Source organism: Peromyscus californicus, unplaced genomic scaffold, assembly GCF_007827085.1.
Source record: "Peromyscus californicus insignis strain IS unplaced genomic scaffold, ASM782708v3 Scaffold_2__1_contigs__length_46816999, whole genome shotgun sequence".
NCBI classification, from domain to species: Eukaryota; Metazoa; Chordata; class Mammalia; order Rodentia; family Cricetidae; genus Peromyscus; species Peromyscus californicus.
Genome location: NW_026294540.1, coordinates 2,947,839 through 2,963,406, shown reverse-complemented (window position 1 = coordinate 2,963,406; position 15,568 = coordinate 2,947,839). Strand labels below are relative to the sequence as shown.

The 15,568-nt window shown below is 53.0% G+C and overlaps 1 protein-coding gene across 1 annotated transcript in view; it reads left to right on the top strand.

Annotated features, from left to right (window-relative positions):
• The first annotated feature begins 575 nt into the window (after window positions 1-575).
• The window catches only part of Myo18b (myosin XVIIIB), a 218,096-nt gene continuing 203,103 nt past the window's right edge, over window positions 576-15,568 (top strand). Inside the window, exons 1-2 of the mRNA XM_052754991.1 lie at window positions 576-665; window positions 15,397-15,554. Of these exons, the coding sequence (XP_052610951.1) occupies window positions 15,516-15,554 (39 nt within the window). The 5' untranslated portion in view covers window positions 576-665; window positions 15,397-15,515. The remainder of the gene's footprint in view (window positions 666-15,396; window positions 15,555-15,568) is intronic.

Genomic DNA, 15,568 nt, shown 5'->3' with positions numbered 1-15,568 from the left:
CGCAGAGCTTCGGCAGCTCAGCAGCAAGCACCTTGACTCACTCACTCAGCCTTATCGCCAGCCCCAAGTGTTCAGGCTGGTGCCTCAGTTTCCACCTGTAGAATGGGGGGGTTGAGAGAACCCCTTCCGCAGCAGGGCTGTTGGGAATACTGCCTGAATTAGAGCAGGAAGCTCGCTGGCTGTGGGAGATAGTGCCCGCTCAGCCTGTTTACTCCTTCCCCTTCACAGGGAGCCACCAGAGGGGTTCCGGCACCTTCTGCCCAGCCCGGTGGGGTAGAGGGGTCACTGTCCTCCTCTCTCCCGGGGGGCACAAGCTGCAGCTCGGGTGTGTGATAAGATGAAGGCTGGGAACATGCTTGTCCAGTGCGTCCCCTCCCCGTCACCATATATGTCCATGCTGTCCACAGCTGGTTCAGCGGCCACCACCCCGGCTGTGTCTCCTGGCCAGACCTGGGGCTCACAGGCTAATTTTGGAAATGACTGTGGCCCAGCTGCTGCTATCTTGCCGGCTGGGGGAGGAGGCACAGGGAGGGATGTGAGTCTGTGCAGCGGGCGCCCGACACTGTTCCCGGCCGCCCCGGCTCTCCACGCTCGCTGGGGTCCCTGCGTGACCACTCGGGAGACTCCGTGGACAGGAGTGGGTTCCAGAAGCCCAAGGCCATCAGGTATGGTCGGGCTGGGGTCTGTGCTGGCACGCTGTGGCGGGTGTGAGGCCTTGGGACACTGGGTCTATTTTAGGCCTTCCCGATGGCGAGCGCTTCTCGGGCCTGTGGTGTTTGCTCCAACAACGGGTTCTGTGGTGTGAGAACACCGGTTAAGGGTCCGAGTTTTGTGTCTGCGTTGCCAAGCATTAAAAAACATGTATTTTGACATTGATTTATTTATCTGGAGGGAGGCATGCCACACAGCACACGTGTGGAAGTCAGAGAATGACTTTGGGGAGCAGACTCTCTCTCTGTCTACCTTCTGGGTCCCTGGGGTAGAACTCCGGGCTGCCAGGCTTGGCTGCAATCTCCTGCTGAGCTCTCTCGCCAGACCACGGCTCGCCGCCGCAGATCTTCATTTTAAAAAATGTGTTGAGTTCTGAGTTAACATCCACCGTGCGTGTGTGTGTGTGTGTGTGTGTGATATGTATGTGTATGTGTTGTAGCTATGTCTATGTGAGTGTGCATATAGTACGTGTGTGTGGTATGTATGTGCATATATGTATGTTTGTGGTATATATGTATATGTGTAGGTATGTGGGTTATGTACATATATATGTATCTGTTTATGTGTGGCATGTGTATCTATGTATGTGTGTATATATGTTGTGTGTATGTGTATAGATGTGTTGTGTATATATATATGTATGTGGTGTATGTATATGTATGTTTATGTGTGGTATGTATGTATATGTATGTTTATGTATGTGTGTGTGATATGTGTGTATATGGACATATGTGACCGTATGTGTTTAGTTTCATCGATTTAAGCTGGTTTTCTGTTTGTTCAGAGGCCTCCGTTTTCCCCTCCTGGGTGTTCAGACCTGCTGAACATGAGCCTGAGCTTCCGTGGGATTTTGTTTCAAATGAAGCCTGTGTGTGTGTGGTGGGGGAGGGGCCGGTGGCCCAAGGCTGGAGGATTCGGTATTCCGTATTATTGAAGGAGGTGTTCGCTGTGGCACACTGGCATCCACTTCCTGTGGAGGAGACCCACAGGCCCCAGTGGCCCTGGGGACAGGGAAACTTCACCACAATCTGTCGGTAGCTCAGAGGCCTCCAAGCTGCAGACCTCAGGGGAGCAGCAGGGAAGAGTCCCGGCCTCCCCAGGACGTCCCAGTGCCAGGCTGGCATCGACCTCGTTCGGGGCTGGGAACTCCAGGCTGCTGACTGTCTCTTTGACCCTCGTGGACGGTTCCTGTCAGGGCACCTGCTCCTGCAGCTGAGTCTGAGCTGCAGCGATGTGGACAGTGGCAGGTGGAGCACCAGGAGAGGGATGTTCTGGGGAACAGGAGGCTGGAGGGGAGAAAGAAAGGGGCAGGGGGAGGGGAGGGAAAGAGGGGCAGGAAGAGGGGAGGGGGGAGAGCAGAGGCAGCTGCAGGAAGGAGGAAGAAGGAAAAAGGGGGGGGGAGCCATAGAAGGATGACAGGAGTCGGTGGCTGGCCCTCTTGTTGAGGGGCCTTTGGGCGACAATTCCGTTCTTCCTGCATATGGTCCTGGTCACCTTGAGTCACAGGGCCTTATGCTACTGACCTGTGACCTTGGCTATGACCTTCCCGGTGGAGATTTTGGATTTTCTTCTAATAAACATCTGAGGGCCGAGGCCCCAACCACCCCCTGACCTCTCCTCCAGGACTTAGATACCAGCGGGGTCTGTCCCACCTTGGACATTGGTGCCTCCCTCACAGTGGCCTGGGAAGGGCCCTGGAATGCATGGTCCAGGCTTATCTCAGACTCTGTGAGCAGTCTTTGGGATCAGCCAGGGACTGAAGCTCCGGCTGGTGCCCACCCAGATCCGGTTTCATAGCCTTCTCTTTGATGTGTGGTGTGTGCATGTGTGTGTGTGTGTGTGTGTGTGTGTGTGTGTGCTGTGCATGTGTGTGCTGTGCATGTGTGGGGTGTGCATGTATGTGGTGTGCATGTGTGGAGTGTGCCTGTGTGGGGTGTATGTGTGGGCTGCACAAGTGGTGTGCACGTGTGGTGTGGTGGGGGCCTGCTCACCACAAGTGTCATCTGTCATAAGTACGGAAGATACACCACACTTTATTCGGCTCCGGTTGTCCCCAAGGTCTGGGTAGACTGTGTGTAGAATGGCGTCCCCTTCAGTGCCACTTAGAGATGAGATCCAGACACTGGAAAGACTCCCCCACAGCTTCTACCTAAAAGCAAGACCTCAGACTGCATCTCTACCAGGCCTCTAGGAGGGAGGGGGCCGCCCTCCTGATACATACGGTCCTTGGAAGACGAGGACATGTTCGGAGGGTCTGTGCTAAGTCGGTGGCCCATTCCTCAGATGCATTGGGCACAATCAAGGCATCTGAAAGCTGGAGAGGATCGTTTGGGGTAAATGGAGTCTGTGGGGTGCTGTCCGGTACTCCCTCTATGCTAAGGCACAGAGAGGAGAGGCCACTTGCCTAGGGACACACAGCTCTGCGGTGACAGGATTGGGCTTGTATCTGTCTGTCTTTCATGGAGGCATTTCAACAGCCCTGTTAGAAGCCCCATCTACTGTTTCCTCCCCCAAACCTTCCACATCATTGTCATCCAAGACTGGAAAGAAAACATGCAATCTCAGATTTAAAAAAAACAAACAAACTGTGTGTCTGTGGGCATCTCTCTCAGCAGAGGCCAGAGCCTGGTGATCGGCCAGGACTGGACATGTTTACCACACAGCTGGCCCTTAGCTGGGGTAGGGATGTCGGGGCTCAGGGTCCTGGGAGTTCCTCTTCGCCCACCAACCTGAGCTCATTTTCAGCTGTCTTTGGGAACCAGCTGGTGTTGGGGCTCTGGTTTCAGAGAGGGCAGCTGGGAGAGCCACAGCGTTGAGACGCTGCTCCTCGGGATCAAGCATTTCACTCGCCCTTGACAGTCCTGCGGCTCTGGCAGGAGGGATGAGCCCATTTCACAGCTCAGGAAGGCGGGGCTTCGGAAACCCAAGGTCACACAGGCAAACAGGACTAGGTGTTTTCCTGGTGGACATCTGTGAAATGACTTAGGGTAAGGTATCAGATCCCATGACGCTCCACTGGGGCGGATACATGACAAAGGCCGTTCCAGGTCATCTTGCTGAAATTGGATGTCTGTTGAGGGCAACTCGGTCCATTTTGCAGAGGAGAGAAACCAGCACCACAGACACAGAGGGTGGCCAGCTCTTCCTCCCCTGTTTCCGCCATCAGTGTTCAGCACACTTCCTCATTTCTGTACCATGTCGCATCTATTTCCTGTTCAAAACAAAGACACATCTACCTCCTTTTCTGCTCATGCTCTGTTCTTGCCATTATCCTGGCCCTGGTCGGGTGCTAGTCTGGACTGCATTGAGTTTGGGGCTTGGTAACTCCATCTCTGGCTGTTGGATTCTACAGGGTGGCTAGTGGCATCTTTGGCTCTGACCCAAGAGACTCACGCAGTACCATCTTCCCGTGCGGCATCCACAGCTGTCCCCAGGCATCACTAATATCCATGGGCGGTCACACTCACCACTTGATGAGACTCACTGGTACAGCCTAAGACCCATTTCTACACCCATGGCAGACATGACTAGTCAATCCCAGCACACCACCCTCTCAAATCAGACATAGCCCAGGCAGCTGCCTAGCTAAGAGCCACACTTCATTGTAGGCCGCCTCTTAGTAGGGCATCAGGCCCACCTGCAAGGTCCATCACGTCATTAGGGGCATGGCGGCTGTTAAGGACACGTGACCCACTGTGTAATTTGGAGACAGAGGAGAGGAGGGGCCATTGGCTTAGCCGCTGATCGTGCTGTGTGGTTGGGACTTTTAATCACCTGAGAATTTACAAGACATAGCTGATACAAACATACTCAGAGTACAAGAGGCCAGTGCCTGGGTCTGACAGAAGTGGAACTACATCCCCCGCCCCCAGCATGGGTTCAGGTGGGGCCTGAGGCTTCCAGGGTGGTTGATATCAGTGTCCCCAGGGAAAGGAAGGACAGCCTTGGCCCTGGCCCACCTCGTGTACAGGGAGATGCTCACATGGGCACAGCCACTTTCTTCTAAAGAGTGGTGAGAGATGTCAGATGAAGACCTGGTGTGTGTGTGTGTGTGTGTGTGTGTGTGTGTGTGTGTATGTGCGTGTGTGTATGTGTGTGCGTGTGTGTATGTGTGTGTGCGCGTGTGTGCCTGTGTGCATGTGAGTGTGTATGTGTGTGTGCGTGTATGTGTGTGTGCGTGTGTGTGTGCGCGTGTATATGTGTGTGCGCGCGCGTGTGCATGTGAGTGTGTATGTGTGTGTATGTGTGTGCGCGTGTGTGTATGCGTGTGTGTGTGTGTGTGTGTGTGTGTGTGTGTGTGTGTGTGTGCGCGCACGCGCGCGCACCACATGGGGAAGGGGCTTGCTCAAGAGAGCAGTGCAGGCGGTGTCGTTGTGTGGCTGCTTTGGTAACACATGAAGAAGAAGCATACATGTGGAACCCAGGCCTGGGAAACCAGAACATGGGTTCTGTGGGCATCCAGACCTCTGCTCTTTCCCAAAACATAGAGGCGAGAGCAGGATAAGGGGCCATGACTCTTGAGGGCCTCTTAGCATTCTTTCCAAAGAAAGACACTGGCTTCTTGCTTCAGAGTAAGCTCCCAGGCAATGGATGAGACCAAGAGGGATGCTGGCTAAGAGGGATGAAACCAGGTGTGATGTCTAAGATGTTACAGTGACAGGCGGGCACCGGGGGCCGGCAGCTCTGTGCTGTGGTCGGGCCTTCTGGCTGCCTTTCCTTTTCGACCCTCCCTCCCCCCTGGCCCTCCTTCCCCCCCCGACCCTCCCTCCCACATGGCCCTCCCTCCCCCACGATACTTTCCTTATGACACCCCTTCTTCCATGACCTTCCCTTCCCTATGTGACATTCTTTTCCTGTGGCCCTCCCTCACCTGTGACATTCTCACCCATGTGGCCTCCCTCCTTTGGGACATTTCTCTCCTGTCACTCTCCCTCCTGTTACCTCCCATCCCCATGATCCTCTTCTCCATGACAGTCTCTTCCTCTGCCAGCCTCATCCATGTGGCCCCCCCCACTCCCCCTGCTTCTTTTTTTTTTTTTTTTTTTTTTTTTTTTTTTTTTTTTTTTTGGTTTTTCGAGACAGGGTTTCTCTGTGTAGCTTTGCGCCTTCCTGGAACTCACTTGGTAGCCCAGGCTGGCCTCGAACTCACAGCGATCCGCCTGGCTCTGCCTCCCGAGTGTCCCCCTGCTTCTTGCCTTAGCTGCTTTTGTCTCCTCCCAGCTTCTCCTCTCTCCCTCTCTTCTCCTCTCTCCCTCCCTTCTCCTCTCCACGCTCCCTTCTCCTCTTCCCCCCTTCCTTCTCTGCCCACACCCCCCCCCCCACCATCTGCCTTAAGGATTCTCATACTGTGATAAACACCACAACCAAATGCAACTTGGGGATGAAATGGTTTATTTCATTTTATACTTCCGGATAACAGTTCATCACTGGGGGAAGTCAGGGCAGGAACCTGAAGATAGGAGCTGATGCAGAGGCCATGGAGGGGTGCTGCTTACAGGCTTATTCCCTATGGCTTGCTCAGCCTGCTTTTTATAGGACCAGGACCTCCAGCCCAGGAATGGCATCACCCTCAATGGGCTGGGTTCTCCCCTGTGAATCATTAGTTAAGAAAATGCCCCCACAGGCTTCCCTACAGGCCAGTTTGATTGAGGCATTTTTTCTCTGTCAAGATTTCCTCTTCCTGGATACACACCACCCAGCACAGCATGTCATCATCCCTCCATCACTCAGCACAGCATGCCATCATCCCTCCATCACCCAGCACAACATGCCATCATCCCTCCATCACCCAGCACAACATGCCATCATCCCTCCATCACCCAGCACAGCATGCCATCATCTCTCCATCACCCAGCACAGCATGCCATCATGTCTCCATCACCACCCAGCACAGCATGCCATCATCTCTCCATCACCCAGCACAGCATGCCATCATCTCTCCATCACCCAGCACAGCATGCCATCATGTCTCCATCACCACCCAGCACAGCATGCCATCATCTCTCCATCACCCAGCACAGCATGCCATCATCTCTCCATCACCCAACCCAACATGCCATCATCACTCCATCACCCAGCACAACATGCCATCATCACTCCATCACCCAGCACAGCATGCCATCATCTCTCCATCACCCAGGACAGCATGCCATCATCCCTCCATCACCCAGCACAACATGCCATCATCTCTCCATCTCCCAGCACAGCATGCCATCATCTCTCCATCACCCAGCACAGCATGCCATCATCTCTCCATTACCCAGCACAACATGCCATCATCTCTCCATCACCCAGCACAGCATGCCATCATCCCTCCATCACCACTCAGCACAGCATGCCATCATCTCTCCATCACCCAGGACAGCATGCCATCATCTCTCCATCACCCAGCACAGCATGCATTATCATCCCTCCATCAACCTTCGACCCCTATCTTCACTCACCTTCTCTGTGCTTTTTAAGGGTTTTATGAAATAGGGTCTCACTATGTAGCCCAGGCTAGCCTTGAGCTCCAGATCCTTCTGCCTCAGCTTCCCACATCTGGGATTCCAGATGTGCATCACCACACCCGGCTCATTCCTTGTACTCTTTTCAGTTCTAAGTAAGATGCACTACTGTAGGTATAGTGAAATTCCTGGCTGTGGGATTTCCTACCTCTAATGAAAAGAGGGGTTTTATTCCTTTCCATCATGGTTTGGCTCAAGGCCAGAGTGAGCTAGCCTGAACCATGAAAGAACCACAACTGAGGTCAGAGTGAATGAACTACAACTGTCTCCTTTGGTCACTTAACCAACAGACACAGGTGCTTCACCCACTCCTCCCATGTTCAGGGCAGACATTAATCATCAACCAGAGGTCTCTTTTGCCCCCAAGTCCAGGCACAGCTCAGAGTTCTTCCTGTGTAATACTCTAAGTGGCCACTTCCCACTTTTCAGAGCCAGTCTGGGTATTAGAACCAATTTGCCCCTGGCTATCACAGTCAAATCTTTCTGGGAAGTGGTGCATTCAATGGGATTTTGGAAAGACTAATAAATAAAGGGACCTCCCTAAGACATGAGCGCTGGGGTGAAGGACATAAAGACCAGTGAAGCCCTGGGGGTGCAGGGCTTCCTTCCTTGCTGGGGCCTCATGGGGCTGGGTACAGAGGGAAGAGAACAGAAAGGGGAAGGGACTGAGGGGCAGAGAGATGGAAGGATGGAGGGATGGGGAGATGGAGGGATGGAGGGATGGATGGGGAGAGAGAGAGATGGATGGGGAGATGGAAGGGACAGAGGGATGGGGAGATGGAGGGTGGAGAGATGGGGGAAATGGGAAGTGCTGCTCAGGGGGCTGAGCCTGCACACGAGCAGCATGGTCTTTGCCCAGACTCAAGCCTGTGGTCCACTTGGACGCTGGAGCCACAGCCCTTTCCTATCTGGCTCTCCTCTTTCAGGGACTCTGTGCTCAGGGCAGGGTTGCTGCACAGCCTGGGCCTTTGCAAGATGCAGGTGGGTCATTGTGAGTGTTTGTATGAGGAAAATGGGAGCAGGATATGAAGTGACCGTATCCTGACGTGACAAGGTCAAAAAATGACATTCACAGGCCCTATTGACCCTCCGACTCACTACCTGGTCTAAAACGCTCCATTTAAGCAGGGCACAGTGGCACACACTTTTGATCCCACCACTTGGGAGGCAGAGGCAGGTGGATCTCTGTGAGCTAGAGGCCAGCCTGGTCGACAGAGCGAGTTCCGGGACAGCCAGGGTTCATAGTAAGACCCCCATCTCAAAAACAAAAACAAAACAAAAACAGAAAAGAATCAACAAAAACAAACAAACTAAAAAAAAAATCCCCCAAACCTTTAAAATCAGGCTCACTCATTTGCGTATGCACAAAGCAGGGTTTGGACATGTGCCAAGCTGCCTACCTGACCCCATAGCAGAGATAGACTGCCCGCCCTTCCCTCAAGGGATTGTGCTTCACTGGGGAGCTAACAAGAGCAACCACCCACGTGTCTTCTGGATCCAGTGTGAACCAGGATGCAATCCAGAAGCAGGGAGAGTGACTGGTCTGAGGAAGGAGCCTTTGGTGGAGGGCAGCAGGGATCCGCACTCTCTGGGCAGGGGGAGATGCCCCTTGACACCTGCCACTGGGCCAGGGGGACTCTAGCTGGCTTGGGCCTTTGCAGGGTGGAACACAAAGGCCCAAGTCACACAAGCCCGCAGCCCCGTTAGGAGAGAAAAGGGAGGCTGCTATTGCATGATGCAAAGACCATGATGGGGGCCGAAGGGGGCGCTTCCGTTCTCCCAGCCTCCCTGATTTCCTGAGTGCCTGGCTTCTGTATGACCCTCAGCGGGTGGGGTGGCAGGATACCCGGTCTTGGTTCTGCAGAAGAGCTCACACGGTGAACCCTCTGCCTGCGTGCGTGCGGGAGGAAGGAGGCCCAGAGTTCAGGATCAAGTAAGAGGCAGGACCAGCATAGCTGTGGGGGACGCTGACATGTGCCATGCAGAGGTGGGCCACGGGTAGGGGGACCGCCAAGTTCTGGGGACCATTGAGCCATCTGAGTTCAGAACCCGCTCCACTGCCTAGCTGGGTCCTGGAGCTAGCTCCCTATTCCCTTACCAGCGGTGGGTGATATCCCAGGCTGGAGTTACTCCCTAAGACACCTGGCCCAGGCACTGGAAACTAAATGCAATGTCTCTCAAAGGTGATGTCGTCAAAGCTGTGTTGTTCCCACGAGGAGGAAGGGCAGAGAGTTCAGAATATGAGCTCGGTGACCATAGATACAGGTTTCCAGGCCATCCCCGTTCCCTGCTGTGTGACCATGTGCTCATAGTCAACCTCTCTGATCCCCAGACACCAGCTCTTCCAGTCCCATTTGACAGGCACCCCTCCCCGACACTCCCAGCCTTCCCCCTCAATAGACACACTTTGGCCAACTTCTTGGGGTTCCAGACATGGGCACCTCAGCCTCGATCTGGCACCCCCGGGTTGGCCTTCCCATTACTGGAGTGGACTGTGGTAGGGGACAGCATGAGTGGGCAGAGCCGGACGTGCTTGGGGCAGGATTTTCCTCAGACTTTTGCTGGGTGACCTCAGGCAAGGGCCTCGCCTTCTCTGTGCAGCTGTCAGCCCTGTTGGGGAGCGACTCCAGTCATCGGTACTGGCTCAGATTTTAATGTCATCCCGTTTCAGATCCAGCAGGGTTGGGGCAGCTTCACGGCGAGGACCTCAGGGCCAGGCACGCGGTCACTTTTAACTGTGGGAGGAGACGGCTCTGGCCCCTGAGTCTCCTGGGTTTGAGTGGCAGACCAGATAGCTTTAAATGTGGCTCCTCCCGCTTTACCGCGAGGGACTCACACCCGGGTCTCCTAGGGTGTGAGCAGCGGCCGGGATAACACGCAGTCCCCCTGCGAATGGGACACCAGGGCTCCCGTCAGGGGCTCAGCCCTTGTCCCTTCTCCACGCCTTCTTCCTTCTCCCATTCATTCAACAAACATTCGTCACTCGTGGAGAGGAACCGTGTCACAAGGAGGCAGAATGGGGCGAGCCTGTCCTGTTACTCCACTGAGAATGTGACCCTCAGCTGAGATCTCAGGCGAGTGACGACGGTGTAAGGTGTGTAGGTGGAACAGTGTCTGAGGCAGGTGGAACAGCATTGCAAAGGGCCTGAGGTGAGACCAGACCGTGCCTGGAGGGGTACACCCAGGGCTTAGTTTAGCTGCCTTGCGGGGAGGCGCTGTTAGGCAGGTGGTCAGGAGGGACTCTTTGGTCCCCAGGAGGACTTGGGCATTTATTCTAGGAGGCGGATAAACTCAGTGGCGACACTGTGGAGACTGGACACCATGGGTGGTGGGGGAAGCGCAGAGGGCCATGGTGGGCCCCTCAGGTCCTGCCTGAGCGTGGAAAATGTTCCAGTTCACTTACAGATCTGGGGATTGGGCCCCTCTCACCAGCCCCTCCCCGACAGAGGAGTCTGGAGAGGGCGCAGGATTCCAGAGTCAGCATCTCGGGAGCTGCTTAAATTGGCATCTGACTGCATGTGTGGGTCAGGCCTGGAAGGGACGGTGACATGGGAACACCGTGTAGATTAAGGCGAGCCGGGTCCTTGGAGCACAATGGACTCCTGGCCCCAGTCAGTGAGGCTGGCCCAGAGCCTGCGGGTGGGGTTGGGGGCTGGGCACAGGGACACCAGCTGAGACCTGGGGGAGAGCTGTCACAGCCAGTGTTCCTTGAGCCTCTGGAGGGAGAGTGATTTCATCTCAGGGCCCTGGCCAGAGTTGGAGAGGGCACTGTGGCCAGGACAGCCAGTGTCACGTCAGACCTATTCATACCCTGGGCTCAGCTCCTGAGTTCAGAGCCTGTGAGTCACCAGGACACTCTCCAGTGTCTCCCAAGGGACCCAGTGTGGGGAAGGGGGTGGCCTCGTGCTAGCTGCACACTGAGCTCACACCGTGGAGATTTTTTCCGTAGGCAAAGACCGGGCTGCTCCAGCCACCTGCACGTGGTCATTTCCCAGCCTCCCTTCTGGCACGTGGTCTCATCAAGCCTGAATGTTCCTTCTTAGTTTCTTGAAACTTGAGTTTTTGCCTTGCCCAGCTATGGAGGGAGCTGGGAGCCCAGCCAGAGACTCCCTGGTGACTGCTGGGCAGCCAGCTCCCTGCACCCAAGCCCTGTGTGTGGCAGCTGCCAAGGTCTGGGGCCAGGCTGTCTGAGAACGAGGTCAGACCCCTCACCAGACATCGCTGGGGGCTGAGTCAGAAAGAGATGTGAGGGGAGAGTGGGGTCCCAGTGTTCCGCAGTGCCCATGGCTGTGGGTTGCAGATGCCTGCGCAGTGTCCTTAGAGCCAAGCTCCAGGCCCATGAGGCTGTAGGAAGCCATAAACCAAGAAGAGAGAGAGAGAGAGAGAGAGAGAGAGAGAGTGTGTGTGAGAGAGAGAGAGAGAGAGAGAGAGAGAGAGAGAGAGAGAGAGAGAGATTTGTCCTCTTCGCTTTTTAAATTATTGTACAAACACAACACTCTGAACAAATTTTCCTAACTTACAGAGCTGAGAAAAGAAGAGATATTGAGTCCTGGCATAAGTGAAAAATTAAAAAAAAAAAAAGGAAACAGAAAAAAAAAAGGACGAAACAACGAAAAATCTCTAGGATACATGTCCACACACATGAGCACGCACCTCCGTTCTTCCTTCCACTTTCAAATCCTATACACGTGCATGATCTTACATGTCAATAGAAAGTACAGGATCCGGAAATGAGAGCAAATCCGAGCTGTCTCTTTCCGAGCCTTCCACGCGCCGATCTCCAGATGTGTCCTTTCTCCTGCAAATGACATAATCCCGTCCTTCTGCACGGCGGCATGAAATGGCCCTGTGCATAGGGACCACATTTCTTTACCCGTCCCTCCCCTGATGGGCATCTGGGGCCCGTGCAGCGGTAAACCTGGAGGCGCGGGCCTCTCTGATCTGTTGATGTAAGCCCTGCAGACACAGTTCCAGGAGACGTGGCTGGCTGGTGTGGCCGTCCCATTTTCAGGGTTTAGAGGACCCTGCACACTGATCTCCACAGCGTCTGTACATTCCCACCATCCTAGCTGAGGTCTGATTTACCTACAGCCAAATGCCTTGTCTTTTATTTTAATGAAAAGTTTTTCATGTATTTTGATCGAATTTCCCCTCCCCAAACTCCTCCCAGATCTCCCTACCTCCCATCCCACCCACCTTTATGTTCTCTTTCCCTCTCTTTCTCTCTCAAAAATAAGAAAACAAAACAAACAAGAAACAACAATAACAAATTAACCCCCTCCAAAACCCCCAAATCAAAACAAACAAGGAAAAGACCAATAATACAAAAAAAAAAAAAAAATACCAGTTAAAGCAAAATGAAGCAAGTCAACAAAAATAGCCCTGAGTTCCTTTTGTCTTGGCCAACTATCCCTGGGCACGGGGCCTGCCCTGGAGACTGGGTGATGTGCTCACAGAGACTCCATTGGAGAAAACTGAGTCTTCCTTTGTCGGTGGGTGTTGAGTACAAAGAGCTTCTTGGTTAGGGGTGGGAGCCCGTGTCCTCTTCTCCATCTCAGTGTGGGGACCCCCGCTGCGCCTTCACCGTTTCTGTGAGTTCGTGTGCCATCGTCCTGCTGTATCTGGGAGATGCTGTTCCTCCATGTCATTGGTGTCATCCATCACCGCTGGCTCTGGCCATCTTTCCCTTTCCTCTTCCACACGGGTCCCTGAGCCCCGAGGGGTTGGATGGAGACGTCATCCCACGTAGCACTGAGCTCTCCAAAGTCTCTCGCTCTCTGCACATTGTCCAGTCGTGGGTCTCTCTGTGTTAGTGCCCATCTACCGCAAGAAGAAGCTTCTCTGATGATGGCTGAGCAAGACAACCGAGCTCTGGGTGTGACAGAAGGTCATTGCGAGTCATTTCATGGTTATGCTCATTTATCAGGGTAACAGAATGAAGGTTTCGCCCCCAGGCCCATGGCCCATTTAGTCTCAGGTTCTCAGCTACTTTATTAGTGTCAGCTACGGGCTCCATTTCGTGGAGCGGGCCTGAAACCCAGCAAAAATGTGGTTGGTGACTCCGGTCACATTCGCGCCCCTATTACACCAGTGTATCTTACAGGCAGGCCACTACTAGAGGTCTCAGGGTTTATGGCTGGGTTGTGTTGATGAGTACCCTTCTCCGGTAGGGTGCAGAGTCCCTTCCAGCACCGTGACCTCTGGTCGGTAGCAGTGAAGCTTCTAGCTAGGCACCAGTTTGATGTCTCTGTGTTTGGGGACGTCAGTGTTGACATCAGCAACAGGGTCTCAGCAATAGCCTGGGATGTTTGGAGGAGTCCCTGGGACCCCTTTGGCCAACAGCTCCACAAGATGTAACCCATTCCTAGCAATGGCGGTTTGACTTGGTAGCATAAGGTGGATAGTTGGGGCTCCATTTAGATTCTTTTCATTTACATATGTATTTTAGGAGGTTTTTACAGTAGTAGGTTCCCATATGGATTTTCAAAAGGCCGTTAGTGTTAGTTGCCCCTCCCCATATTCCCTCCTTTACCCTGCTCTCCCCATTTAATCCCCCTGTTTTGACTCCCCTTTTTCTCTTCAGAACACTGTGTTCTATTTCCCCTTCCTTGGGATACCCTCTCTTCCCCCTAGACCCTTACTAGGTATCCAACCTCTGTGGGTTTTTTTTTTTTTTTATTATAGCAGGCATATTGAAAGCTTAAAAGCCAGCGTCCACATATGAGAGAAAACATACTATGTTTGTCTTTTCGGATCTGTGTTACCTCACTCAGGATGATTGTTTCTAGATCTATTCATTTGCTTGAAAATTTCATAGTTTCGTTTTCTTGTTAGCTGAATAACATTCCATTGTGTAAATGTACCACATTTTCATTTATCCATTCATCAGTTGATGGACATCTGGGCTGTTTCCGATTTCTGGCTGTTATGAATAGAGCCGCAATGGACATGGATGAACAAGTGTCTCTGTAGTACGATGTAGAGTCCTCTGGGTTATGCCCAAGAGTGGGAGAGCTAGATTCTGAGGTAGATGTATTCCCAGCTTCCTGAGGAACTGTCACACTGATTTCCACAGTGGCTGTACCAGTTTGCACACCCACCAGCAATGAATAAGTATGCCCCTCCCCCACATCCTCACCAGCATTTGCTCATCTGTTTTATTGATCGTGGCCATTCTGACAGGTGTAAGATGAAATCTCAAAGTGGTTTTGATTTGCGTTTCCTTGATGACTGAGGATGTTGAACATTTCTTTAGTTCTCGGCCATTTGGAGCTGAGTTTTGTGCAGGGTGATAGGTATGGATCTATTTGCAATCTTCCATAAGCAGCCATCCAGTTTGACCAGCGTTTCCTGAAGATGCTGTCTTTTTTCCCAGTGTGTATTTTTTTATTATTTATGAAAAATCAGGTATACATAGGAGTGTGGACCTCTGTCTGAATCTTCCATTTGATTCCACAGACCAGCATGTCTGCTTTGTGCCAATATCATGCTGTTTTCATTACTATAGTTCTGTAGTAACACTTGAGGTTGGGGATGGTGATGCCCCCCACAATTCTTTTATTATTTAGGATTGTTTTAGCTATCCTTTTTTTTTTTTTTTTTTTTTTTTTTTTTTTTTTTTTTTTGTGTGTGTGTGTGTGTGTGTGTGTGTGTGTGTGTGTGTGTGTCCCTATGAACACTGACCTTTTTTTCAACGCCTATGAAGAACTGTGCTGGGATTTTGATGCAAATGGCCATCTTAATGGTTCTGTGAGATGGAGTTCATGTATAACTCACTTGGGTCAGGATATGGGATGGTCCATGCCTTCCAGAAAGCTCCTTTGCACCACCCTACAGCCGAAACTCCTCTCCTCTCCACCACCCTGAGCTGAGTTCTCTTCTGGAACTCGGTCACCCTGCTGCTTAGGCAGGCACGGTCTCTGCAAATGCTTGGGAGCCACACGCACACAAGATCATGTGTGTGTCTCCCTCCATATGAAGCTACGATGTGGAGTCGAGAGGAAGAGAATCTCATACGCTGTCCTGTCCGGCCTCACTGCTGGGCACACCCTCACGGGAATGGATGGCTGTCCTAGGAGAGGATGGGACAACGTTGTTCATTCCCCGTGTGGTGCCGGCAGTAGCGGGAACAGAGCCGAGCCGGTTCTAACCAGTCTCTCTTCTCCCCTCTCTGTGTCAGGGTGTCAGCCCGGTGTCCACTCGTCCCATGCTCTCCAGGAGCCTGTGAAGCTTCACTCTGTGCCAGCCTCAGGAGCACAACCTCATCTCGTCACCTGCAGTCCAGGCAGCTCTGCCGCCATGGCCATATCATCACGCCTCGCCCTGTGGGAGCAGAAGGTGGGAAAGTGGTG